This window comes from Amphimedon queenslandica, unplaced genomic scaffold, assembly GCF_000090795.2.
Source record: "Amphimedon queenslandica unplaced genomic scaffold, v1.1 AMPQUscaffold_13091, whole genome shotgun sequence".
Classification (NCBI taxonomy): domain Eukaryota; kingdom Metazoa; phylum Porifera; class Demospongiae; order Haplosclerida; family Niphatidae; genus Amphimedon; species Amphimedon queenslandica.
This window is the reverse complement of record NW_003546673.1, coordinates 32,125-58,776: the sequence shown is the minus strand read 5'-3', so window position 1 is coordinate 58,776 and position 26,652 is coordinate 32,125. Positions and strand designations below refer to the sequence as shown.

General features: G+C 35.8%; 5 protein-coding genes across 5 annotated transcripts; 4 read left to right on the top strand and 1 right to left on the bottom strand.

The window, feature by feature from the left end:
* The first annotated feature begins 2 nt into the window (after positions 1 to 2).
* LOC109585289 (deleted in malignant brain tumors 1 protein-like) lies at positions 3 to 7,974 on the top strand. Its single transcript, XM_020001291.1, has 31 exons — positions 3 to 240; positions 319 to 442; positions 496 to 657; positions 711 to 893; positions 941 to 1,123; positions 1,175 to 1,333; positions 1,540 to 1,695; positions 1,945 to 2,121; positions 2,167 to 2,349; positions 2,438 to 2,599; positions 2,784 to 2,939; positions 3,076 to 3,258; positions 3,373 to 3,543; positions 3,594 to 3,764; positions 3,818 to 3,979; positions 4,034 to 4,207; positions 4,265 to 4,435; positions 4,489 to 4,653; positions 4,705 to 4,863; positions 4,914 to 5,093; positions 5,151 to 5,315; positions 5,522 to 5,686; positions 5,739 to 5,900; positions 5,955 to 6,134; positions 6,187 to 6,348; positions 6,407 to 6,574; positions 6,622 to 6,786; positions 6,836 to 7,171; positions 7,220 to 7,384; positions 7,441 to 7,602; positions 7,648 to 7,974. Exons 1-31 carry the CDS (start codon positions 124 to 126, stop codon positions 7,878 to 7,880), a joined length of 5,361 nt encoding a protein of 1,786 aa, XP_019856850.1. The 5' UTR covers positions 3 to 123; the 3' UTR covers positions 7,881 to 7,974.
* LOC100636215 (uncharacterized) lies at positions 7,885 to 18,924 on the top strand. The gene is made up of 44 exons (XM_020001290.1): positions 7,885 to 8,040; positions 8,090 to 8,263; positions 8,316 to 8,483; positions 8,548 to 8,727; positions 8,780 to 8,941; positions 9,003 to 9,167; positions 9,227 to 9,382; positions 9,438 to 9,614; positions 9,659 to 9,826; positions 9,929 to 10,090; positions 10,863 to 11,027; positions 11,088 to 11,270; positions 11,326 to 11,481; positions 11,553 to 11,714; positions 11,812 to 11,976; positions 12,022 to 12,201; positions 12,261 to 12,356; positions 12,413 to 12,592; positions 12,656 to 12,820; positions 12,875 to 13,048; positions 13,148 to 13,320; positions 13,394 to 13,649; positions 13,705 to 13,914; positions 13,972 to 14,124; positions 14,182 to 14,418; positions 14,473 to 14,582; positions 14,634 to 14,695; positions 14,749 to 14,888; positions 14,933 to 15,118; positions 15,172 to 15,281; positions 15,333 to 15,379; positions 15,434 to 15,588; positions 15,647 to 15,882; positions 15,927 to 16,109; positions 16,237 to 16,313; positions 16,370 to 16,472; positions 16,542 to 16,596; positions 16,652 to 16,977; positions 17,030 to 17,075; positions 17,125 to 17,234; positions 17,309 to 17,445; positions 17,497 to 17,759; positions 17,814 to 17,904; positions 17,952 to 18,924. The coding sequence occupies exons 2-44, from the start codon at positions 8,107 to 8,109 to the stop codon at positions 18,793 to 18,795; spliced, it is 7,431 nt and encodes a 2,476-aa protein (XP_019856849.1). The 5' UTR covers positions 7,885 to 8,040; positions 8,090 to 8,106; the 3' UTR covers positions 18,796 to 18,924.
* A 37-nt stretch (positions 18,925 to 18,961) lies between these two features.
* LOC105314139 (TM2 domain-containing protein 1-like) lies at positions 18,962 to 20,641 on the top strand. The gene is made up of 4 exons (XM_011408124.2): positions 18,962 to 19,121; positions 19,205 to 19,387; positions 20,084 to 20,181; positions 20,330 to 20,641. Exons 1-4 carry the CDS (start codon positions 18,988 to 18,990, stop codon positions 20,515 to 20,517), a joined length of 603 nt encoding a protein of 200 aa, XP_011406426.1. The 5' UTR covers positions 18,962 to 18,987; the 3' UTR covers positions 20,518 to 20,641.
* Positions 20,642 to 20,651: 10 nt separating this feature from the next.
* On the top strand, positions 20,652 to 22,495 carry LOC100636088 (dnaJ homolog subfamily B member 14-like). The gene is made up of 11 exons (XM_003389348.3): positions 20,652 to 20,804; positions 20,857 to 20,964; positions 21,015 to 21,060; positions 21,109 to 21,193; positions 21,271 to 21,331; positions 21,440 to 21,613; positions 21,697 to 21,800; positions 21,853 to 21,959; positions 22,030 to 22,084; positions 22,132 to 22,252; positions 22,339 to 22,495. The coding sequence occupies exons 1-11, from the start codon at positions 20,672 to 20,674 to the stop codon at positions 22,407 to 22,409; spliced, it is 1,065 nt and encodes a 354-aa protein (XP_003389396.1). The 5' UTR covers positions 20,652 to 20,671; the 3' UTR covers positions 22,410 to 22,495.
* On the bottom strand, positions 22,456 to 25,109 carry LOC109585290 (sushi domain-containing protein 2-like). Its single transcript, XM_020001292.1, has 7 exons — positions 24,519 to 25,109; positions 24,161 to 24,417; positions 23,562 to 24,113; positions 23,260 to 23,517; positions 23,123 to 23,218; positions 22,950 to 23,063; positions 22,456 to 22,826 (listed from the first exon to the last, which is right to left on the bottom strand). Exons 1-7 carry the CDS (start codon positions 24,755 to 24,757, stop codon positions 22,606 to 22,608), a joined length of 1,737 nt encoding a protein of 578 aa, XP_019856851.1. The 5' UTR covers positions 24,758 to 25,109; the 3' UTR covers positions 22,456 to 22,605.
* Between the last annotated feature and the right edge of the window lie 1,543 nt (positions 25,110 to 26,652).

Below are 26,652 nucleotides of genomic sequence, written 5' to 3'. Positions count from 1 at the left end.
GCTTAGGCTTAGTAAAAATTATTCAGCTCAGCTATAATTTGGGCTGTGGTCTTTTTGACATGGCTTCTTACCCTATATTATATCAATCTGCAGCTCTTGTTGACATTATACTGTTACCTAATTATGGAGCTGACATGCCCGTTGCTATCAGCTTTGCCTTTTCTCTTTTTTGTCTTATTTTCTGCTCTAGATCTAGCTCATTCTCAGTCTTGTAGCAATAATGGATCAGTCAGACTCACAGTAAGTGTGTAAAGTCTCTCAATTATGATTTCCTCCAGTAGAGGCTAATTATAAAATTAATCTCATTTTCTCTTTCAGACTAATTCAGGCTACGGAGCAGTTGAGTTGTGTTTCAACGGTACTTGGGGCTCAATCTGCAGGGATTTCTGGGACAATAATGATGCAAGTGTGGTCTGCAGCCAGTTGGGATTCTCACCTTATGGTCAGTCCATATTAAATTCCATTGGCCCTAAATTGTGCCTCTTTTATCTTCAGGTGCAATTGCTTCTCCAGTCTATCGTTCTTCTACTCTCTCATCTCATCACAACTTCAACTTTACTTGCAACGGTACAGAAGACTCCCTACTCAACTGCAGCTATACTATACTCAGAGATTATTCATGCCCTTTAAGCAGTGATGCCAATGTATTCTGTCAATGTAAGGCAGGAGTATTGTTACATCATAATAACTCCTTGTTTGTTTCTCATTAGCTAAGAATGATGTGGCAGAATCAAACTGCACTGACGGTGAGGTTCGTCTGATTGGAGGCTCAAATGATTATGAGGGAAGAGTTGAAGTCTGCATCAATAGAGCTTGGGGTAGTATCTGTGGCTCAAGCTTTGGTACTGCTGATGCTAATGTAGTCTGCAGAAGAATTGGAGCAATTCCTAATGGTAGTATATACTAGATCTATAATAATATATATTAAAGCTAAATTTAGGGTTTGCTAGTAGAGTGGGTAGTCTAGGTTTTCCAAGTGGGACAGCAACTTATCCGTTACTAGGAAGCTTGTATTGCTTTGGAACGGAGCCCGATCTCACCAAATGCAACCAAAATTATCTTCACGCTCGAACTTATTCATTTTGTCGGTCTCGCTCAAATGATGCAGCAGTCCGGTGCGAACGTAAGTATCTTTGATATGCTATGCTTGAATGTGTCTCTTTTGCCTCATTAGCATTCTGTACTAATGGTACAGTCAGGATTAGCAATAAAGGGGCTGAGTATGGTAATGTTGAAGTTTGTATTGATAGTACGTGGAGGACGATTTGTTCCAATAGTTGGAGCTATGAAGAGGCAGCTGTGGCGTGTAGGGAACTGGGGTTCTCTAAGTATGGTGAGTCTATGTCCATGCATGCATGATAATTATTATTACAATGACTTACATATTATAATTGTAATAATTGAATTGCAAATGAACACTGGTAAAGGTGCGAGATGAATAATTATACTTTGTGAATAATTAAAATAAATATTTAGTAAAGGAGTGAGATAACTATTAACTAACTGGCTTTGAATTATGTTTTTCATTAATATCTTTAGGTGCTGTCCCTGGAATTGACTATAGTCGATGGCCTGTTGGTTTGACTGTGAACTGCACTGGAACTGAGGACAATATTTGGGACTGTGCGTATTCCTTGACTGATGAAATACCCAATAGTTGTTCACGCTTTTCCCCAGCATCAATCTATTGTTATAGTAAGTATTTATATGGGCATAATAGTGGACCTGTGTGTAGGCAGTGATGCTGTCAATTGTAAGAGGTCACTGGAACAGGAAGCCTTGAGATGCACTTTGTGGCCATTTGTTTACTATAAATATGTTAGGACATATTTGCACCCAGGATACAAATTAACTTTTAAATGCTACTTGTGAATAACTTAACAATATGTAGTATTTATGATTTAATTCTCTTTTTTGCTATTTATCTACTATCTTGATATATAGACTCAACCATACCTGATAATTGTACAACTGGTGATGTTAGACTGGTCGGTGGTAATGCTGTTAATCAAGGAATAGTTCAAGTATGCATCAATCATTACTGGGGGACAACCTGCAGACAATCCTGGCATAACAGTGAAACAATGGTTGCTTGTAATCAGCTTGGCTTTCAGAGATATGGTAAAGATATGAATGTCATAATTATTATTTTATTTATTTATTTAGGTGGAATGCAGGTTGATAGCAGGACTTTTGAACTAGTTACAAGTAGACCAAATCTCTTCACTAACATGTATTGTAATGGAAGAGAGAACTCTCTCTTTGACTGTAGTAGAAACATGTTTATTTCATCCCTTGTGTCTCGTACATGTGGTTCAAGAAATTATGATGTTGCAATAACCTGTGAAGGTGAGAGAGAGAACTAAACAAAAGAGAGAGAGAGAGAGAAAAAGAGATATGTTAAAAATAATTCATTACAATCATCCTTTTCCTTTAGTCCCGTGTACTAGCGGTGACATAAGAATTGCGGGTGGACCTACTTCTCTCATAGGACGTGTTCAAATATGTTCCAATAGGACTTGGGGGACTATTTGTTCTGACTACTGGGATACAACAGATGCCAGGGTAGTCTGTAAACAACTAGGATATTCAAATTATGGTGAGATACAAGTGTCATAATAAGTCTAATTTCATTTTCATATTGTGGCATTTTATTACTATCACTCATCCTGTCTTATATGGTCTAATATGGTCGTTCAAAGAAATTACTCTTCTATGTTTATGTACCTAAGTGTATAGTCACACTTAGATCAGACTGAACTTTTGGTGATTTAATCAATTAGGTGCTATTGCTATCAGAAATGCATTTAGTGACTCGCTATGGCCTACACACATTACGGATTTGAATTGCATTGGAGATGAGGACAGCATATGGAACTGCTCTTTCAACAGACAGCCACCAAGAAACTGCTTCTGGGATGCATCAGTCTCTTGCCAATGTAAGAGTATTATTTATGCATACTTTTATCATATAGCATCACTCATAGACACTATTATACATGCCAATTTTCACCCTTGTATGTAGTTGCACATGCAAATACCATGTACTCATTGTAAGCTGATTTCTTCTTACAGGGAGCAATAATACAAATGTGACCAGTTGCAAAACTGGTGATATACGACTTGTTGGTGGTCAGACAATCTACGAGGGAAGAGTTGAAATCTGCATAGATAGAGTATGGGGTACCATATGTGGGTCTAACTGGGGAATCCCTGACAGCAACATAGTCTGCAAACAATTAGGACATATTGGATTAGGTTGGTCATGCATGCATGCATTTGTTGAAAACTATCAATTCTACTCCTTTATTATAAGAAAATATGAAACTGTTAGAAAACAGAAAACACATTTTAACTGACATCCATTTATAGGATCAATAGCATACACTACTTCTAATAAATTTGGTCGTGGCATTGGACCCATTCACTTAACAAATGTCCGTTGTAGTGGAAGGGAATCGAACTTGCTTAGCTGCTCACACACTCCTTACATTAGTCCATCATCTTGTACTCATTTCAATGATGTTGGTGTCAAATGTGAAGGTACGTCCTCCTTCGTTGTTAAATATTGTTCAACAGTCACTCCATTGTAGCATCTTGTGAGAATGGTACCATTCGTCTATACAGTAACAGCGATAGCTACTTTAGGAGATATGGCAGAGTACAGATATGCATTAATAATGTCTGGGGAACTATATGTGATCAGTCATGGGATGATAATGATGCTAGCGTAGTCTGTAGAATGTTAGGATATTCTCCTTATGGTAAGAACATGTGTGTGTCCTCATTAATTATCATTATATATAATTCATAATAGGAGCAACTGCATTGAATAGAACTTTCACCGAGGGAGTTTGGCCTTTCCATATTCGTGAGTTAAACTGCACAGGAAGTGAAGACTCTATTTGGGATTGCCCACATGATAACAGGCCAAGATCTAACTGTGGGACAACCAATGATGCAGCTATAGTTTGTGAATGTAAGCCCATAGACTTAAACCCCTAGCATTGTATTAATGGGACTATTCCTTTAGTGTCTACTGCTCAGCCATCAGACTGTTCTACTGGTGATTTAAGACTGAGAGGTGGCAGTACACAATATGAAGGAAGGATTGAGATGTGTTATAATGGTCTCTGGGGCTCAGTTTGCTACTCTGGTTTTGGTTACAATGAACTACTTGTGGTTTGCAATCAGCTTGGCTATCAAAGTAATGAAAAATTAAAAGTATTATTATTATTATTATTACTTGTTTTTTTATTTTCAGGATTTGCTGTTAGGGCATCATCCGCTCAGTTTGGTTCCAGTCGTTTGCCAGTGTTCACTCTATCTGGTAGATGTACACGTTCTCATACTGGCAATCTTACTAGCTGTGCACAAAAAACCCTGCCTGGTCCTTTTTGCTATAGGTCCAACGAAGCTAGAGTGATTTGTAAAGGTGAGGTAGTACTTGCTATTTAAAATGATATTCACTATTATTAATAATTAAAGCTCGTTGCACTGATGGTGATATGGAGTATGATACCAGCAGTTCTTATGGTCACGTCCGTGTCTGTATTAATGGAACTTGGAGTCTTATTTGTGCTTCTGGTCTAACTCGTCGTGATGCTAACTTGAGCAGCGTACTCTGCTCTAGCCTTGGATTCTCTCAATATGGTAATATTAATGACACTGATTAACAAGGATATTATTTTTTTGCTATTTTAGGAGCTACATACAGTACCAGTTACATTAATAATGGGTTTTACTTTTATTTTGTTTATGATGTCATTTGCAATGGAAGCGAAAAGAATGTCTTGGATTGTCAGAGAGTCCTTTCAAATGTTAGAAGCTGCTTTCAACCGGTCACAGTATACTGTCAGAAAGGTAAGCTAACATAATATTTAATGTAAACTAAATATCTCTAAAACTTGTAGAGGGGATAGAGGCACCAGTCAACTGCTCTGATGGTGATATAAGATTGTATGGAGGAGCTGCACCAAATGAAGGAACTCTTCATGTGTGCTCCAGCAATTCATGGAATAGTGTTTGTTACAGCAGATATTATACAGCCAGCACTAACGTTGTATGTAAAGAGCTTGGATATACTCAATACTGTGAGTGGAAAATTAATAGAATCTTCCAAAATTGAGAAACATTTTTTATTATTTTAGATAATACGCGTACAATTCATAGATTGACAAACTTCCAGTTTCCAATTACAGTACAGCATCGAGAATGTCGTGGGTCTGAGGAAAGGTTTTCTGACTGTCCTGTTAGATCTTTAATCAGTCATTCAACTCCTTGTGTTGTTGATGCTGTCAACATTACCTGCTCAGGTATGGCAATAGACAATAAAGATTTCACTACATGTTTCATGTCCTTATACACTCTTGCTGGAAAGTTTGAGTTGCACAACAGCTGTTTTAAATATGAAATTCATTATGATTCATTCCTTCAGATTTTACAAATAACATGCTCTGTGTTTGTAACAGTCATTTAAAGTAAATTGATGTACAATGATCTCTTCTCTTTTCAATTATAGCACCTTGTGTTAATGGCTCTGTACGCTTGGCTTATCCTGATAATTATTACTATGGCCAAGTACTAGTCTGCATTGGAGGAGTATGGGGCTCCATATGCAGGAATGAGTATTGGAATCATGCTGATGCCAGTGTATTATGTAAACAATTAGGATTCTCTCCTTATGGTAGCCTGCTTTGCCTTTTTAATTTAATTATATTATTTTGCTCATCATAAAGGTGCTATAGCATTGCCTTCCTCTCAAAATGGAGATGCTAATTATATCTCTATATTATCTGGACTCAACTGCACTGGGGATGAAGCCAGCTTCACTGATTGCATAGTGGACAGCAATGCTCCAGTTTGCTCTAGATTTAACTATGCTACAGTTATATGCCCTGGTATTTACAATAATTATATTGAGTACTCTTATAAACATTTCTTTTTCTCATTAGTTCCAGCTGGTGAATATTCAAACTGCACTGATGGAGAAGTGATGCTAGTAGGAGGAGACACAGAGTACGAAGGAACGGTACAGATCTGTCTTAATCGTGCATGGGGCACGGTCTATCCAAATAGCTGGAATATAAACTCTGCTCAAACTGTCTGCAACGTTTTGGGCTACACGGCAATAGGTACATTTTTAGTTAGTAAATATATTTATAATTATTTTATTATTCATCCTAGGTGCTTTGCCAACTCGTAATGCATTTCATGGTCGTGGTACCGGCCCTGTCTTGTTTAGCTCTATAGCTTGCAGTGGACCACAGCAGTCTGTATTTGACTGTTCTGTATCACTAAATACCATTGGAAGAGAACATTATAATGATGCTGGAATTCAATGTCAACGTAAGCTCATTTTTATGCTACCATTTTAAATCATTGCATGTGTGTGTGTACATTGCAGCATTCTGTAATAGTGGCGATGTAAGGATAATCCCTGATAATTCACGAATGCCAAACGAAGGTGTTGTTGAAGTGTGCGTTAATAGGACGTGGGGTACTATTTGTGATCGCTCATGGAACACTACTGCTGCAAATGTAATCTGCAGGCAATTAGGATACTCTCCTACAGGTATATACACAAACCTAACTATTGTATACTATTTGATATACATGCAGGTGCTATCATCATTAGTAGTAGATACTATAATGATTATAAACCAGTTCACATTGGTGACATCAACTGCACTGGCTCCGAAGGGAGTTTCACCAATTGCTTACTGAATTACACTACTCAAGCTGGTTGTACTGGCTTTTTCAATGATGCTAGAATCAGATGTGCAGGTATACATACACAATCCTTGCATTATAATATCTTCATGCACACACATAGTTCTACCAGAAACTAATTGTACTGCTGGTAGTGTCAGACTTGTCGGTGGTAACACACCAGAGGAGGGAAGAGTCCAAATTTGTTTCAACAATCACTGGGGAGAGATATGTCCTTTATCATGGACTACACCAGACGCTCTAGTGGTCTGTAGGCAACTTGGCTTGCCAACAGTTGGTGCTTATTTTACAACTGAATTTGGGAAAGGAGATATACTGACAGTTAATTTCACCACGGCATATGGCTGCCGGGGAAATGAGCCCTCGCTGTCAAACTGCTCATTTTCTGTATCTCCAGCTTGTTCCTTATTCACTTATCATGCAGGAGTCCATTGTGAAGGTAGAATGATAGTTTCATTATAATAGTTATATTTATAATCCATTGTAGCTCATTGCAGCAATGGAGATATAAGGTTGAGAGCTGATCATAGATACGATAACTTTGGAAGAGTTGAAGTGTGTTTGAATGGTACATGGGGGACTGTGTGCACTAATGGATTTGATAGCAATAGTGCTAGTGTAGTCTGCAATCAGCTTGGATATTCTCCTTATGGTATATCCACACACACTTACAGCTAATGCATTGAATCACTATATTGCTACTAATAGGTGCAATAGCTATGACTAGATCAGAGAGTATACTGCCTCACAATATTTATAATGTTTCTTGTACTGGAGATGAGGAGTCATTATTAAACTGTACTTATAGCACAAAACCAGTTGCTGGATTAACATGTGGAACTTCCGATGATGCAGCTGTTATATGTCAAGGTATTATAAAATTATAAAATCACATTATTATCATAAGATTAATAGATTTAAGTGTTGAATATTCAAATTGTACTGATAATGAGATCCAGTTAGTTAATGGACCCTCACCTAACGAAGGAACTGTGCAAATCTGTCATAATGGCGCCTGGGGAGTTCTTTGCTATTACCGGTATTCAAATGCGATAAATCAGGCTGTGTGTAATCAGCTAGGATTTCAGACAGAAGGTAACTTTTTCCTTCTCTTTTTGTTTCATAATCTTTTTTATTATCTCATTTAAGGTGCTGTGGCTACTTTTGGAAGATACAGTAATGTGCCTATTCTATACTCTTCTGTTGCCTGTCAGAGTACTGATAAGTATTTAAGTGACTGTACTTTTACTGGACAGATTGGCTCCTCAAGATGTGGTTCTAAATCCATCATTGGAGTCCGTTGTCATCGTAAGAATAATAAATATTTTGTTTTTAACTTGTTGCTATAAATATTTAGATTGTACAAATGGAGAAATGCGCATTGTACAGAGATCCAATCAACTTTTTCCACAGTACACAGTTGGTCGTATTGAGTTGTGTGTGAATGGCTCTTGGGGTACAATTTGTAGCGATTTCTTTGATAATTCTGATGCAAGCGTGTTCTGCAGGCAAATGGGATACTCTCCATTAGGTGAGGATTGATATAATCTATGCTTATAAATACTTATTAATGATGTTTGCAGGTGCTGTTCCATTGGTTGGTTATTTTCCTGAGGGAATCTTCCCATTCCATATAGTTGATCTCAATTGTACTGGAGACGAGGAGTCTATAGGGGACTGTCCCAGGAATGGTTTATTATCAGAGTACACTTGCAATGGGAACAATGATGCTGCTGTATCATGCATTAAGAGTCAGTATTAAGATAAATAATATATATAATAATTATTATTATTTCTTTCTCTTATGATCCCCAGATGAAGAGGCACAGTATGCTAATTGCACTGATGGTCAGATTAGGTTACTTGGTGGTTCAAACCCATTGGAAGGAAGAGCTGAAATATGTCACAATAGCATGTGGTTTGGGCTATGTCCTACCTTCCAAAGCACTTACAGCTATAATGCTATCTGTAAACAACTTGGACACTTGGGACAAAGTAAAATTTCTTACATATCTGATTATTGTTATGAAATTATATTTTAATAAAGATGCAAGGTCTTCTTTGGATCCATTCTTCAAACTCCCAGTTGTTCCTTATTTTCACAAACAATTCTCATGCTCTCAAACTGAGGACAACTTGAACAACTGCCGCATAGTGTCAACACTTTGTCCTCCACAAAATAATGTGTACCTCCATCTTAAATGTGAAGGTATAATAATTATTACAGATCTAGTTGATGGACTTTTTATTATTTTTTTCTTTTACTTTAGAGAGATGCAAAAATGAAGATATTAGGCTTCAAGGTGTAACAGGACAGGATAATGCTGGCAGGGTTGAGGTGTGTGTTGATGGAGAGTGGAGATCAATCTGTCAGGATGACTTTGAATACACTGATGCCAGTGTAGTCTGTAAACAGTTGGGATTCTCACCTTATGGTAATACTAGCAACAAATAGGATTATTTTTACACATTGTATGTATTATTGTGTGCATAGGTGCCCAAACTGTCTCTGGTAACAGGTATTCTTCCAGTAACTCCTTTTATATTTATGAATTGAACTGTACCGGATATGAGAGCAGTATATGGGACTGTCCCTTTTATAATCAGTCGGATGGAAAGTGTCCCTTTCACGCTAACGTCATTTGTCAATGTTAGTATAATAACGAAATGTGATACTTGTGAATATTTTGTACGATTCTTAATAGATAATAATGCTACGATTGATAGTTCGTGTGGTAATGGTGATGTGAGGCTGATGGGTGGGGCTAATGAGTTGGAGGGCCGTGTTGAGGTTTGCTATAATAAGATGTGGGGCTCAATATGCGGGACTTTCTGGAGATCTAACAGTGCCAATGTGGTCTGCAACCAATTAGGATATCAAGGTGTGGATTTTTAGAAAAAAGGATTAAATTAAATATTTTTATAGGATCATCAACTTCAGCTTTTCGAGGCTACTTTGGTGAAGGATTAGGTCCTTCAATAACATCTCAAGTCTCCTGTGGAGGAGATGAGAGCTCTCTCCTTTTCTGTACCAACGACACATTCAGTGCACTGAGGTGTGGTCACCTCTCAATAGCCAATGTTAGATGTCAAGGTAATTGTATTAATTCTTATTAGTAACGCCTTCAATTACTGCAGCCTTGGAAATGGTGCTTTAATTTGATTCTTATTATTACATTGTTTGTTATTGTTTTAGAATCATGTGCTGATGGTGAGGTAAGACTCAATGGGTCCAGTGCTAGTTCCATTGGACGAGTGGAGCTCTGCATTGCTCAAGTATGGACTACAGTGTGTCACATGAACTGGGACCTAATGGATGCAAGAGTTGTCTGTAGGCAACTGGGATATTCTCCATATGGTATGTGATGATAATTAATGTAAATTTCATCCTAGCAATAATGTTTTACCAAGTAATATTTATTTTAAAAAATTTTTACTAAGCAAAATGTTATTACTTTTCTAAATCATAATGCATACCTATTCTATAATCAAATTGGATTTATAAAATTGCTCCAAAATCAGTCCAAAATCCCTGTACTATAGTAAAGTCATTGACCAGATTTTGCCAAAAATTATTTGGTGAGAATTCTTCATTTTAATATTTTTTTCTGATGCATATACATGTACTTATATTGCATTTCAAGTTTGAGCAAATTCCAATCAAATTTGAATTTTTTACAAATTTTTAAAGTTCCTCTAAAATTTGGTAAAAGTCCCTGTACTACAGTACAGGGTCTTTGACCAAATTTCACTAAAAATCACTTGATGAGAATTCTTTATTTTTATATTTTTTTCTGATGCATATACATGCACTTATGTTGTATTTCAAGTTTGAGCAAATTCCAATCAAATTTGAATTTTTTTACAAATTTTTCAAGTTCCTTCAAAATCAGGCAAAACTCCCTGTACTATGGTACATATCCCTGTACTATATAGTACACACAGATCTTTCTGTCCAATATGACTAGGAGAGAATTTTCTATTTTCTGATACTTATACATGTTCTTATGTTTGGTATCAGTTTTGAGCTGATTGCAATATATTAGCAACCATTGAGTTACAAAGTTATTTCTATTATGATTAAAATTAATAATAATAATAATTTATAATTACAATGGTATTATATATAGGTGCTGTGCCTACATATAACTGTTTCACTGAGGGACAACTCACCTTTGGAATAACTGATATACACTGTAACGGAACTGAAGATAACCTTTTAAACTGTTCACACAGTCAGGAACCATTACTGCACTCATGTAGGTCTCATGAAGATGCTGGAGTTAACTGTCAAGGTATTAACGAACATAATAAAAAATAGCCTTTAATTTTATTCATTTTTTTACATTCTATAGAAATGAGCTCGGTAGTGAGAGCTAATTGTACTAATGGAGAGGTAAGACTGGTTAATGGGAGTGGTCCTCATGAAGGAAGAGTTGAAATATGCATCAATGAAGCATGGGGCAGCATATGCTCTAATGAATGGGATGATAAAGAGGCTGACATTGTATGCAGGCAATTAGGATACCTACCACTAGGTCAGTATATTAATAGTATATTATCATTAGACTGATGCTTTGTATGTACTTGTAGGTGCTAGAGTGAAGTCTTTTGGTCCAGGGTCCAGTCCTATATTCCTCTCTAATCTTTACTGCATTGGGACAGAGGACAACCTGTTGGAGTGTCACCAGCAGCCATGCAGGACTCATAACTGCTCCAATGCTAATGACGCCGGAGTTGTATGTGAACGTAAGGATTCATTGAATTTTTCCATTCAATTTTTCTATTCTCTTTTTATTTATTTATTCCTTCATTAATAGGTCCCTGCACTAATGGCAATATCAGACTAGGTGATGATATTTCAGGATTAAGAGGCAGAGTGGAGGTCTGTGTTAACATGAGCTGGTACACTGTGTGTCATCATGGCTGGACCTCAAAGGAAGCTAGTGTGGTCTGTCATCAACTAGGACACTCCAAACACGGTATGTATATCCAATACACCTACATATGTTTACTAATAGCTAGAAAAATATTAGTTTAAATGAAATTCTAATTGCATTAATTATAATTATTTGTTAGGTGTATTGGCAGCAACTACTGTCTTTGATTATGAATGGCCTGTTGGTTTGTTCAATCTCCATTGCAATGGATCAGAGACCTCAATATGGGACTGTAATTTTACCACTACTAATGACGTAGGACAAACTTGTGGCCGTTTTGATGACGCATCTGTGTTTTGTATTCGTAAGTCTATCATTACTCTTTATTGTTTGACTTATATTTCAATAGCTGATTCTGCGTATGATAATTGTACATATGGTGATGTAAGGTTGGTTGGAGGAGACACTGACTATGAAGGAAATGTTCAGATCTGCTCCAATAACACCTGGACCTCAGTCTGCAGTGGTAGGTCTTGGACCAGTTTCTATGCAAGTATTGTCTGTAGACAACTCAATTATGACATAGGAGGTAAAGGAGAGAGTATAATTAGGAATTCACAATGAGATTTGCTTTCATTTTGTTTACAGATTGCTATGATGATTATGATTATTATGATGATTATGAAGATGATAGGAACAAAAGAGAAATTGACGACTATGACAATGAAGAAAGCAGCAGCTGCAGTAAGATTATCATTAACATATGAAATGAATTCAACACTTATAACTTTCAACATCAGGGTCCAAGGCATTATTCAACAATTACTTCAATACCAATTACACTCCAGCATTCATCTACTCTGACTTTAGATGTAGAGGGAGGGAAGACTCTCTTCTTGATTGCTTTAAGTTCACAGACTTTGAAAGACTATTGGAGTGTTCTGCTACTACAGCTATAGCTGGCGTCCGCTGCAGTGGAAGTAAGAGAATCATTGATGATAATTTTGATTATCAGCTATTAATTAATTTTTTGTTGTGTATAGTTCGTGTGTGTCCACAACTCCCCCGGCCTGGTAATGGATCCGTTAGTATTCGTGGGTCCATTGCTTATTACAGCTGCTTCAGAGGTTTCAGGCTAAACGCAACTAACAACACTCGCTATTGTCAAGATAATGCTACGTGGAACGGTGAAAGCATCGGTTGTGAATGTAAGTGAAAACACAATGAATTTGTCATATTTTAATTGCTTTTTAACTATGCAGTGGTTGATTGTGGTCTGTTGCCTAATCCCGAAGGAGGAAAAGTGGGTATTGAAAGATCAACATTAGGAGGGATTGCCTTTTATGCTTGTCAAGCAAACTTCTCTCTCGGTGGTATTCCAGTAAGAAGGTGCCTTGAAAACAGCACATGGTCTGGTATTGCCCCAGCATGCTTCAGTAAGCACAGTGTAAAGATAGGGAGAAGGAGAAAAGAACCATAATTATTAAAAAAGTTTTTTATAATCAAACTATAATCAAATTTGTTATCTTTTACAGATCAAACTGTTCCTAACGATATCCCTGGGAGAAGTGTTATTTTTGAATACATTTACCAAATTAATATTGAAATCCCCTCACTTGAACCTCCTCCTTCTCGACCCCCACCTGGCCAATTTGCAGGACGTAAGAAAAGAGCTACAAGTTTTCGTTTAAGTACTCATGAGAGATTTGTAAGTCAATGATTGTGAATGATTTTAAATTTACTACCTTCTCTTTTCTTCTCTTCTCTCCCTCTTTCTCTAGATTCTCAGTCTCCTTCGTGAGACTAATGGTACTCACATTGTTAACTGTACTGTCATGCAGTCTGATGATGGCTCTGATAACGGGCCTCTACGCCCTACACGTGAAGAAAGCAGCTCATCAAACCAGCCAGTAATGTGCAACATCACTAGCTACTCAACAACAGACCTCAGTAGAAGTATTACCAGTACTGTGTTCAGTGGCCTGTTGAGTGATGCAGAACAGTTAAATATTGTCCAATCCTCTATTGTTTATGGAAGTATGACATATTTTTATTATAATTTTATCAGTTATTTATTTGTTATATTTTTTAGTTGGTGGTTTCTGTGAGCCTAATATCACCAATAGCTCCTTATATGGCAGTAATGGATGGCCTAAAACTGGTGGAGGCTCAAGCACAACAACTTCATGTCAATATGGACATTATTTATATTGGGATCGTGATGATATTGATGCTCCTGTCCATAGGTACTGTCAGCCTGGTGGGGAGTGGTCTAGTCCTAATTACACATTATGCAGAGATAGTGAGTCAATATGAATGCATATTGCATTCATTTTAAATCATTATTTCTTATGTACAGCGAGACCATATGTCAGTATACTTGGACAGCGTCATTCTGTTGATTATAATGTGACTTTTCAAGAAGGTGAAAGTGTGGACATAATTTGTCAGACACAAAATGCTCTTCGTATTCCTGGTGATATAATTACTTGGTATGACCCGAAAGGAGATGGTGAGTCTACTAGACTATAATTATCAAACTATTATCACCATTTCTCCTTCTCTGCAGTGGTTCCTCATGAAAGTTCCTTAATCAATGGGTCCTCATTTTCAGAAGGCGTCACAATCTCTGACTTTAAGCAACTTAGAGTTGATATTTTTTCTCCCTTCAGTACACTCACTAGTTACTATAACAGGGCACTTGGACACTCCATTTCACCTAGTAGAAGCATTGAAGGAACTTATGTTTGTGAGGGTAGTAATTCACATGGCAGTCGCTCTATTTCAGTCACAATTAACATCAATGGTAACCGAGTATATGTTTAATAACTGTTATTTATTTTTATTTTTCTTGTTACAGCACCTAACGGACCATATTCTTCAGTCTTTATCAGAGGAAATCTAACAAATATCACTAACTTTGGATCCATCACTGAAGAACAGTACAAACTAGCTGTGATTGAGGATATTGTTAGTCCAATATCATTATCATCATTGTCATCATTATTATCATTTTTACAGATACTGGATAATATAACAACATCAAACAAACTCCATAGAGTCAATTGTAAATTTGTTGCACTGTAAGTCAAACTAGCTTTAATTGAGATATTGGATCATATAAATTAATTTTTAGACGCCCCGAAGATCAAAATTTGGCCAATTATAGTCGTATTGACTGCTCCATAAGAGAATACCCACCTGGGAATGCATCTCTTGAATTAGGACAATCCGTCACTAAAAATTTTGACATTGAAAACTCAACATTAGTATCAGGTTAGTACAAAATCAAATCTTTTCTCTATTTTTTGTTTTTTTAGTAACTGGATTTTGTAACTACGAAGAGTCTGTTCATTCCAAATATGGCAACTACATGTGGTCAGAGTCTTATGGTGGTACCAGCCACACTAAACCATGTCCAAACAATGAAAGCAAATCAATCATTAGACACTGTATCACTAATGGTGATGGATGGGGTGACATTGACTTTACTCCATGCAGAGAATGTATGACAAATGATGATTTTAAAAATTATCATATCATTATTGTATTTCTGTAGTACAAAATTTATCCGATCCTTTTAAAGTATACATTCGGTTTTCGTCAAACTTTACATCAGTCATACCATCGGGAAATTCATCTGCAGTACTGGATAATATAAGAATTATTGTAAGACAGTTACTGCTCATGTACGTATGAACTAATATTTCTCCACTGTAGATTGAGCTTGCTGTACCAGCCAAAGCGTCATGTGGTCAAGTAGAAGAGTAAGTGAACCTATATAAAGAATTTACCTTTAACTTTTTTATTTCATTTCATAGTGAGTCTGATTCTAGCAATAGTAGGATAGAGTGTGTTATTACTGGTACAATGGAGTCTCCTCCTACTGCTGCTACACTACAAATGCTCACTAATAATATCACCAGTGCACTAGTATCACGACAATATACTGTGCTAAGATCAACTGCAACAAGTGGTAAGTATTAAATATTAATCATCATAGTAGCACCAATATTCTTGTTTATCATTTGTAGAGGATGGTTTTTGTGATGCTCAAACTGAGATCACCAGCTCTCCTGATCGTGGTAGATATGAATGGCCAGAAGCTCAGTCTAACACAAGAAAGAGCCTACCCTGTGTTTATGGCCCTGGGAGAGCTAGAGCTACCCGCTACTGTCTATCAAGAGGAAACTGGAGTGTTTCTGATACTAGTAATTGTGCAACTGCCCTGACACTGAAATTCAGAAATCTTGAAAATGTCATTACAGAGGTAAGTACACACATTATGTTAATTACTACTTCTATTCTCTGTAGTTCAATGTTACTGTGGAGAATTTGGAGGCCATTGTGACTAACCTTAGTGTCATTCTTAACAATACAGAAGACACGGCGGATCGGAACAGAGACAACCTTCAAGTGGTACTCAAGATATTGCGAGAGACTGGAGACATTTTCACTGAGTCACTTGAAGAGTTTGACATCGAAACTATTGAGATGGTAAGACATTATTGCATGTTATGCTGATCATAAAATAATTGTCCTTTAGCATATTTATATTCTGAATGCAATTTAGATGCTTTCTATATTTAACAAATGCTTATGTGTACTTTTCTATTGCTCACAGATTGTAAACAACACTGTTAATATTCTCGATGATGTTGAAGAATGGCCCCTACCTGTCATACAGCCTTCAGTTAATATGTAAGTAAACTAAGAACATTAATATGAGCAAACCATTCCTTTGATCTTTTATGTAGTATCATTCAATCATTTGAGGCTATAGCAGAAGCTCTCGTGACTAAAGCAAACTTCAGTAATATAACAATAGCATCTGAGGATATCCTCTTACGCGGAGAAAGAGTAAGTGCTGGAATAAAACTTTAATTTATAAGGAAATTAAAAATTATGAAATTATAATGAAATTTGTAGATAATGAGAGACTTTTTTAATAATTTTGGGCGCAAGTTTACTGTCAGCACTGAAAGTAATAAATGAATAAAAATAATAAATATAATTATTACTAAATTTTTTTTTGCTAGATAATGGACTAAATGTTGAATCAGAGAAAGCAAATGAGAATGGTTTATTACCTGAAGAGTCTGCCAGTATATCAGTGCCTGCTAGCATCATCAGTCTGATACCAAATAAGGAAAACGTTAACGTCATTTTTGTAGCATACAATAACACATTCTTGTTCCCGATTCGTACTGGAAGAAGAGACTCTAATCAAACCTCAACTCGAGACCTTGCAATTGGTTCACAAGTTATTGGTTTCTCAATTCCTGGTATACCAGAAGGGACTGAATTACCTGAACCAGTCAACATTAGTCTCAGACTAGCTAATCCAAAAACTGGAACACTAGAGGTAATCCGCACACACCACGTAATGTTACTATTATCTCTTTCTTATTTCACAGAATATAACTAGCCCAACTTGTGTTTTTTGGGATTTCAAAGCAGCTGGTAAATCCTTTAAAATATTTAAATTAGATTTTATTTTTCATATTCAAAGGTGGCAGAGGGAACTGGTCTACTAGCGGCTGCCGTACAATTGTCACTGACTCAAGCTTCAGCACTGTCAGATGTGAATGCAATCATCTCACAAACTTTGCTTGTTTAGTGGTAAGTCAATCACTGCAACTCTCTATAATACCATTGGTTTATATACGCGCAATTATTATATAATTTGTATGTAGGATATATCTGCTAGGACTGAAGAGCCTACACAGCCTCCAAAAGCTTATCGTACAACATTAGAATCTTTAACAATTATTGGTGTCATTTTCTCTCTAGTGGGACTCACACTTACTGCTATTACATATCTTATATTCAAGTAATTTAGGGCTATTTTTGTTAATTTTATTTTTGTTTTTTCTCCTTATAGAAAACTGAGGGTCAGAGATGCTTCAAAGTTCCACGTTCAACTCTGCATTTCCTTGTTCCTGATGTTACTGATCTTTGTCAGTGGCATTGATAAAATCTCCAATAGAGCTGGCTGCATTACAGTTGGGATATTCATACACTACTTTGCTCTTGTTTCTTGGATGTGGATGGGAGCAGAAGCACTTCTCATGTTCCAAAAGCTAGTCATTGTGTTCTCTAACATCACATGGCGTTTTCATTTAGTTGTCTCCTTAATATGCTGGGGTAAGAATGAAGAATGATAAAATTATTTCATACTTTTATATAATTATTTTTCAGGCGTTCCCTTGTTGCCAGTTATCATTACATTGTCTATTGATCCTGATAATTATATTACATATTACCAAGACACCTCGCAAGTTGAAGGATTGTGAGTTACTTTGTTTTATGCATAATTTTCATTTTCTTCTCTTTCAGTTGCTTCATAAGTAATACAGGAGCTTTCTTTGGTGCCTTCTTTGTTCCAATTCTCCTACTCATCATATTCAATGTCGTTGTTTACATTTTAATAATCCGAGTCCTCGTCCTCCATTACCTCCGTAAAAAGAAGAGACAAAGCAAAGACACCATGTCAGCCAAAGAGATATTGAAACTGATGCTCTCTTTCATTGGCATCATGTCCCTCTTTGGAATCAGTTGGATATTTGCTGTCCTTACCTTCACTTCAAAGAGCCCTAGAGCTGCATTTGGTGCCCAAATCATGTTTACGCTCTTTAACGTATTTCAAGGTTTCTTTATCTTCATATTCTTCGTTGTCCTCAATAATGATACTCGGGAGGCCTGGAAGAACCTTCTCACACCGTGGAAGAATAATCGTGACTACAGCAAGAAAGGATCATCTTCTAAAGCTACACTTTCTACAACTTCAAGAGGCCATGACAAATCATCAAAGAGCAGTCACTTTGGAAAGAAGGGAGCTCTGGATCATAATCTCAAGCAGCGGAATCAGTCACTGCCTTCTATACATTCCCTAGACTGCAATGTTGCTGTTCCTAATATTTATTCAATGATTGATGATGAAGAGACAACTATAAATGAGCCACCATCAGTGCTATATGAGGAAGTAAAGAAAGAGAAGGGAGAGCAGGAGGAAGAGGAGGAAGGTGACAAGGCTTATCTCAATGGAAAAGCGATCAAGGATGTACGTATTGAGAGAAAGTTTACAGTTCGCAATACTCACCAGATAGAGAAAGCCGATTTAGATTTTAAAAGTAAAGATGATGATGATGACAGTGCTGATGATGATGCTGATGCCTTTTAATAAAAACTTTATTTTTTATTGCTATAATTATTGCTCAATTTTTAAATAATATTTTGCATTTTTATTATAATTTTTTGTATTTTTAATCATTATTATTAATTTTTTAAAATAAAAATCAATTGCTGCTGACGTAAATGTCGTCACAATAATTAGCCAAACCACGCCTTTTGCATTGTTGCCCCGCCCTTTGAAATGGCGTCTGCAAAGTCTACATTTCTTTTGTGTCTCCTTTTATTTCTTCTTCTAGTATCTACCGCCACTGCCACGTATTGTACTTCTCTTCCAGAGACACAAGAAGTGTGTAGTCGTTCACTATTACCAGGACAGTATCCTATACTAGTTGTACACAGCAGTAAACTAGACTCTCCTTTTATTCCAGTTTTTATTCCTTTAACTCCTCACTATGTAGATATTATTGTTCTCCTCCTAGTATTGATACGGATACTCAGTCTGTCTCTGGTTGTAGGCCCAATGGCACGGTCCTATTGCCTTGTTATGCTGCTCCTAATGTAACTTGTACTGGTGCTAATGTGTCTAGTGTCAATGATTTTGATGAAGTCGTGTTTTGTAAAGAAGAAACATGTAGATATGTGTAAGTAACAGCGCCATTACTTGACTTCATCAAGAAACACAAACATTTAGTCTAGTTACATGTGTGGTATAAGAAAAAATTATAAAAATAGAGACATCTCTTTTTAAATTTGGAATTTTTGCTAGATTTTTGAGCAACTTTAAAAATTTGTAAAAAATCTAAATTTGATCGGAATCAGTTCAAACTTTCTACACAACATAAGTACATGTATATGCATCAGAATAAATTATAAAAATGCAGAATTCTCTCCTAGTCATTTTTGATGAAATTTGGCCAGCGACCCTGTACTATAGTACAGGGACTTTAGCCCAATTTTTGAGCAACTTAAAAAATTCATTAAAAAATCCAATTTTGATCGGAATGAACTCAAACCTACACAACATAAGTACATGTATATACATCAGAATAAATTATAAAAATGCAGAATTCTCTCCTAGTCATTTTTGATGAAATTTGGCCAGCGGCCCCGTACTATAGTACAGGGAATTTTACCCAATTTTTGAGTAACTTAAAAAAATTGTAAAAATTCAATTAACAAGACCCTATGCTTTGCCCAAACTTTGTCATAAATGACTCCAAGAGAATTCTCAATTAATAATTTGAGCTGATTCCAATCAAAATTGAAAAATTATGTGTATTATTATTATTACTTGTTCTTTCCCTCTTTTCTCCTCTCTCCCTCTTCTTTCTGATCAGTAATGGTAGGAGATACAATTATTTTGTTGCCGTTGGTCTCTCGTTGTTTCTTGGCATGTTTGGTATCGACAGGTTTTATTTGGGCTACCCTGCTATAGGTATGATACATAATACATGTACATTACCATCATCATTTTATGTTTTTTGGATTATTTTTGTCTATAAATCTTGCATGTCTACATACAAGTTAATGTAATTTTAACCAATTTAATTTTATTAGAGTTCTCTCTCTCTTTCTCATTCAAGGTTTATTGAAGTTATGTACAGTCGGTTTCTTCTTTATTGGTCAGTTAGTTGATTTCTTACTGATAGCAGTTCAGGCGGTTGGCCCAGCTGACCAGTCAGAATATTACGGAGCATTTTATGGTCCTTTATTGATGCAGGCTAATACGACTGATCCTTATCTTGAAATATCAGACTCTCCTTGCGTATAAATATATTTTTATCAGTAACCTCTTTTCTTTTCTCTTTATTACATGTTGTGATCATTTTTGTGCATTATTAATAATTGTGTATGCACTACTATACAGTGATAATATTTAACCCTTTCATTTTTAACCCTTTGTAAACTTGATTTTTGAGGCTAAAATGGAGGCCAACAAGGATGAGGCTTTACAGTGCTTAAAGAAAGCAAGGGAAGCTTTTAAAGCCGGGGATATGAACAAGGCAAGGAGATTCGCGAATAAGTCAAAGAAAATGTTCGCTACAGAAGAAGCTGATGGTAACAATATAGTTTAACTAAATGCTATAAAATTGTAATTAATTTTTTGAAGAATTAATTCAAAAAATCACAGACCATTGTACAAATAGTGAAGATAAGCCTCAACCGAATGCTAGTAGACCGAATCCTCAACCAGATACTACTGAAACACCAACAAATGGTAACGATACTTGTATACTATTTCCTCTTCATTTTGTCGTAATGTCACAGATGAAGAGCCTAAATACACTGAGGATCAGAAAGAAGCTGTTAATAAGTTAGTGAATTAAAGAATAGCGTTCATCATGTACTCCTCCATATAAAGGATATTAAAGTGTAAGGATTATTACGACATACTTGGAGTCTCACGAGACTGTACTGACTCGGAACTCAAGAAACAATACAAGAAGGTATTCATACTCATCTTCATGACCCTCTTGCTAAAAAGAGAATTTTATCTGATGCTATATTTATTTTATTTTTTTAGTTAGCATTGCAGTTTCATCCAGACAAGAATAACGCACCTAAAGCAGATGAAGCTTTTAAAAGTGAGATAATGATAATTGTATATCAATTTTTATATTGCTATCACTCCTTTTGTTTTTGTTATTGTGACGTTTGTCTTAGGTTGTTTATCATTTTTGTTATTGTTTTAGAAATCAGTAAAGCATATCATGTACTAAGTGATCCTGACAAGAAGAGCAATTACGATCGGTTTGGAGAGGAAGGTCCCAACCATAGGATCAATCACGGCTTTCATTTTACCGATGACTTTGAGTTTGACCTCTTTAGACAGATGTTTGGAGGTGACCCATTTAATACTCGTAACGGTAAAGAACTGTACTTTAACTTTAAACGATTTTCATTGCTTAAAATCAAGTGATGAAGTTGAATCCATCTTTTATCGTTTTAGTCTTCTTCTATGGTGGTAACTTGTTTGACATGAGAAGGCAACATCATCATCATCATCATCGCCCTCATCGATCTCATCACTACTTTCAGACAGATGCTACAGAAGTATTAGAGAACCTTACAGGCGATTGTGTGTTTTATTTTATTATTATCATAGCAACGTGGTTCCTCGTTTTTCCTCCTGCTCTTTGCTTTCCCTCTGCTAGTCTTTGTTATGTCATTTATATTCTCTTCTTCTCCTCCTTACTCCTTACAGCAAGCAGGGTTAGTCTCAAACCTTTTATTAAGTGGCTAAAATATTATATTTTTACTAATTTAAAATGCGACCTTTTAGTTCTTACTCTGTAAGGAAAGAAACAACAAAGCACAAATTAATTTATTATGTCCAAGTGAGGGACATAATTATTGTAAAATTATTATTATTTCTTACTCTCAGAAATCTTTTAATACTGATTATCCTAAGAATCACCAGAAGAGGCAAATTGAGAAGATGGTATTGCAAGATTACATTGATCATTACAGAGACCAATGCTCACAGGACATGTTTTGGCGAAAAGGTATTCAATTTTATTATTATTATTTATTATTATTATTATTATTATTATATATTTGTTTATTTATTTATTTATTTATGTATTTTTAGGTAAAAAGGAAGTTCCTAAGTCTTGTACAAGATTTGAAGAGCTTTCTGGTAGAAAAATCAGATATAGATAGTTTTATATATGAATCATTTTCTATTTAATTTTTTGTGTCGCGATAATTATATTTAAAAACTGATAGCTACAAAACAATTTACAAAATGAAACTATCTAATAAAAAAACAGCATAAAAGAGTATCAATGCAGCAACTAACTAAATTAACTAATGACAGCAAGTTATATTTTTAGTTGTGTATCAAGCAGTAGGTTATCTATTGTTTGTACACATTTTCTGGCACCTCTTTCATTTCTTGTTGATCAGTATATTTTTTCTCACTTTCCTTTTTGTTTCTTTTACGTCGAACAATCACAAGTACCACAACAATAATAGCAATGATTGTCACAATGACAAGAGGAATCAATATCCCAACAGTCAATCCAACAACTAGACCAATATTAGCAGTATCAGTAGCATCAACTGTTGCAGTAGGAACTGGGGTTGTAGTAGGAACTGGGGTTGCAGTAGGAACTGGGGTTGTAGTAGGAACTGAGGTTGTAGTAGGAACTAGAATTATTTGCAAATGATAACAAATGTTTAAAATAAGTTTGTACTCACTATTTTCTTCACAAAAGTCTCCAGTCAATCCAGACAGACACGTACATATGTAGCTACCTGCATGATACTGACAGCCACCACCATTGCATGGATTCTGTACACATTCTGTGGTAACTATATGTATTGAAATTTATGAAATTATCTGAATATATTCATGATCATGAAATTAGTACCTATTGAATCACAAGTGCTTCCTTCATAACCTTCTCCACAAGCACACACATCAGTGCTTACACATGCACCATGGACACAAGGTGGATCACAAATAACTAAAAGGAATATTTAATATGAATCTTGATAATAAAATTACTTGGCTGAGATAGATTTACAATTGCATCAAATATTTTGCCTCCATTGAGTGTTGCTTCTCCGATCTCAGTTCTTCCAGTAGCTGCTATATCAAACTTACAGAAATCATCATTACCACAAATTTCATTTGCTTTCTCTTCTAAATTGGGATCAGTGAACACTGGTTCATAAACAGGAGTGAATGATGGATCGTAATATGTTGACCACCTCTTTGGAAAATCATAAATAAAAAGGCTGTCACTTGGATCACCGATAATCCCTAGATGTGAATAAAGTAAATATTGTTATATCATTATGCCTTACATGTGATGCCAAAGCTTTCATGAATAGTTTGTAATGTGGAGTTTAGTGGTAATGGCTCAGTGTCTCCTTTTGGTGTCATATCATCATCCATATCTCCATTGAATATGCCCATTAGTCCACGTGTCCTGTTGTAGAAGCTTTTAGGTAATCCAACTGTTATTAGAGAGATGAATCCATTCTGCTCCTGAGCTTGTAAATAGGCTCCATTAGTGAATGTAGCACCAAAAGTGTTATTGCTTGTCTCATAAACAGTAACATCATCAAATTCTTGACTCTTTATTTCACTAAAATCAATTTCCTCTCCATTTACCAAACAGACAAAAGAGGTTATACTATACTTTACTTTTATTTCAAACTGAACTCCACTGGAATCATTTGTCTTAGCTACAACAGCAGTAAAGACAGAAGCCGTTCCATTTTGTGTCTCCATCATCCTTCCTTGCAATGTGAAAGATTCATCATCAGTTTCAATGAGAATGAACTCTCCTTTTCCATTGAATGTGTATTTGTATTGATCAAGAGTTATGATATGAGGATCACCAATGGTCCAAGCTGTATATATTATTCAGTTATAATTGATTGTATTATTGTTAACATACCTGGTATTGGAGGGACATATGCAGTACCATTGTCTGATGGTCGTCTTTTATAGTATTCATTGCAATTAGTCATTGATCCTTTACAGCAATGAATATAAGGCAGAATATCTTCTTGTTGGTGACTTAATAAACTGCTCAAATAGTTTGATGAATCACTGCCAATAGGAGATGCTTTGTCGACAGAGCCACCACTTGTGGGACCAATAATTAACTGACCACTGGTATCATAACAACATTCATTACTTGATCCTTGGGTCCTAGAAATTAATAGCATAATTCATTGCATGTATTCATAATGGTGAACTAACAACTTATATATAGGAGGAAATACACTTTCATGGTATGAATGATGTTTTACCTGACTGTTGTTTGTTGATGGTAACATTTGTCAGCATTAGGATGAAGAAACCTCACTAGTTTATTGTTAGTATTTTGTATCAATCCACTGTTAATAGTTCTTGCTTGATCAATAGTTGGTGGACAAGGAACCTCCGAACGTACAACTGACAGTAATGCCTCACCAACTGTAGGATGTTCAATAGTTGACCATGTTTTGCATTCAGCAACAAATTTATCAATATTTGAAATCCATATCATATCAGTCCATTGTTTTACTGTACCCTCAGCATTATCATAAAGTATTGGATTTTGATGATTGTTTCCTATAGCTTCAATAGAAATGATAGCTGGGTAAACAATTTGTGCTGATGAATGTGATACAGTTGGTATACTAACAGTGCAAGAGCCATTATTGCTTATATTGCTGGCTAATTCATTAACTTGATGAACAGAATTGTTAGTAAAGATGTGTAGTTTGATATTAATGCAAAGATTTGCTGTATTAACAGTTCCTGTACTTTCAGAGAAGCTAGTTGGGATCCATGTTAGTGTAATGGTATCTTGTGCATGTATTAATAGATCATTAGATATGATATTTACTTTATATTCATGTTCAATAGACTCTACAGTAATAGAGATAACAATAATGTAGCAAAAATAGATCTACTTTACTTACGAGAGTAAAATGAAGAATTATATCCATAAGGTTTAAATTGATGCTTTAACTGTACAGGAGCTCTTCCAGTTACATTCAGTTGAGGAGTGATGCATAAAACTTGATAAGGACTAACAAGGAAACCTCTTACTTCAATATCATGGAACTGACATGTGATGGTTAGTTCTTCTTTAATGTATTCAGGAACTGTTAGTATGACTGGCACACCACCAAAAATATGACCATACCATGGACTCAAATGGATAATTTCTAAAAAAATATTATAATTACAAAACTTAAGTATGGTACTAACCATTAATTCCTATGACATTTAATTTCATTCCTAATAAAAGGGCATAAGCATCGAGATCATAATGCCAATCATAGGTATTGCTTCCATAAGCAGTAACACTAAGGCCAGCAGATGAATTAGTGTGTTGCAACACATGAGGATTAACATCTGAAAATTTATGAATAGTACCATATCCGACAGTATTGCCATTTTGATTTGTAATAGGATACCAAGTCCAGTTATATGGTACACCATCAAGTAGTACAGATGAAGTATCAGTTGTTGTGATGTGAACATAATGAAATGAGATATGATAGAAAAAATAATGTTTTGTGACAGGTGAATACAGAACAGTATTGATGTATTGTTTAACTGAGGGGACTATACTCATAACAAAACTGAAATATGATGCATTTACATGACTGATATAACCTTCAGCACTAAACTGCATTACAAGAATAGGTTTATCTGATTCAATGACACAATATGCTCTTGGGTCATACGTTATGTTCCATTCTTCAGAATTCCAATCACCTGGTGATGATAGAGTGATATCTGCTACTATTGAGCCATTACAGGTTTGTGTAACTGTTGTATCATGAGCTGAAGCAATTATCTTATTGTAATGATGAATTGTTCCATTGGGAAATGGAACAATGAGAAACCTTTTACCCCATGTCACTGTTGGAGGGATCTGCTCCACAAGGTAGTCACACCACCCGGTCCAACCCAGCCAGAGCCATGACCCCCACCCCGAACTCAACTGCTGTGCTTCCTGCTGCTCTGGAAGTTCATCTGAGAGAGTACCACATTGATGTCCACTAATGACTGTCAATGGTTTATCAGAGGTGATAGCAGTGCCAGTCAAGTCCCTAGTTGATGTCCCAATAGCTAGTGTTTGCATTTGATGCAGTGTAATGGTGTGAGTATTTCCAGGTCCAACTGCTACTAGTGTACTATTAGGATCTTGTGGATCAACTGGGACTTCAATAATTTGAGTAGGAGTGATAGTTATTGTAGTATCATTCTCATTACCGACTAAAAGAAACATACTTTGAAATCCAATCCAAATATTACTTGATGCACTAGCAGATACAACATAGTATTCATATCGCTGTTGTCCTAGATCAATGTATGGATATGCTAAGTATTCACCACTAAATTCATATTCTGTCATAGAGACAATAACAGATATTGGAGAATCAG

What these genes read in the sequence shown, in the direction of transcription:
- LOC109585290 (XM_020001292.1), bottom strand. Translation starts at nt 24,757, where the DNA reads ATGATATGGATTTCAAATATTGATAAATTTGTTGCTGAATGCAAAACA. An exon ending in ATATGTCCCTCCAATACCAG is followed by an intron (nt 24,114 to 24,160) that starts GTATGTTAACAA and finishes TAATATATACAG; the next exon opens with CTTGGACCATTGGTGATCCT. An exon ending in AGACTTTTGTGAAGAAAATA is followed by an intron (nt 22,827 to 22,949) that starts GTGAGTACAAAC and finishes CTACAACCCCAG; the next exon opens with TTCCTACTGCAACAGTTGAT.
- LOC109585289 (XM_020001291.1), top strand. Translation starts at nt 124, where the DNA reads ATGGAGCTGACATGCCCGTTGCTATCAGCTTTGCCTTTTCTCTTTTTT. An exon ending in GCTTGGCTTTCAGAGATATG is followed by an intron (nt 2,122 to 2,166) that starts GTAAAGATATGA and finishes TTATTTATTTAG; the next exon opens with GTGGAATGCAGGTTGATAGC. An exon ending in TGTTGCAATAACCTGTGAAG is followed by an intron (nt 2,350 to 2,437) that starts GTGAGAGAGAGA and finishes CTTTTCCTTTAG; the next exon opens with TCCCGTGTACTAGCGGTGAC.
- LOC105314139 (XM_011408124.2), top strand. Translation starts at nt 18,988, where the DNA reads ATGGCGTCTGCAAAGTCTACATTTCTTTTGTGTCTCCTTTTATTTCTT. An exon ending in GAAGAAACATGTAGATATGT is followed by an intron (nt 19,388 to 20,083) that starts GTAAGTAACAGC and finishes CTTTCTGATCAG; the next exon opens with TAATGGTAGGAGATACAATT. An exon ending in TTTGGGCTACCCTGCTATAG is followed by an intron (nt 20,182 to 20,329) that starts GTATGATACATA and finishes TTCTCATTCAAG; the next exon opens with GTTTATTGAAGTTATGTACA.
- LOC100636088 (XM_003389348.3), top strand. Translation starts at nt 20,672, where the DNA reads ATGGAGGCCAACAAGGATGAGGCTTTACAGTGCTTAAAGAAAGCAAGG. An exon ending in CGCTACAGAAGAAGCTGATG is followed by an intron (nt 20,805 to 20,856) that starts GTAACAATATAG and finishes AATTTTTTGAAG; the next exon opens with AATTAATTCAAAAAATCACA. An exon ending in AGCAGATGAAGCTTTTAAAA is followed by an intron (nt 21,332 to 21,439) that starts GTGAGATAATGA and finishes TTATTGTTTTAG; the next exon opens with AAATCAGTAAAGCATATCAT.
- LOC100636215 (XM_020001290.1), top strand. Translation starts at nt 8,107, where the DNA reads ATGCGCATTGTACAGAGATCCAATCAACTTTTTCCACAGTACACAGTT. An exon ending in ACTAGGACACTCCAAACACG is followed by an intron (nt 11,715 to 11,811) that starts GTATGTATATCC and finishes ATTATTTGTTAG; the next exon opens with GTGTATTGGCAGCAACTACT. An exon ending in ATACAGCCTTCAGTTAATAT is followed by an intron (nt 16,314 to 16,369) that starts GTAAGTAAACTA and finishes TCTTTTATGTAG; the next exon opens with TATCATTCAATCATTTGAGG.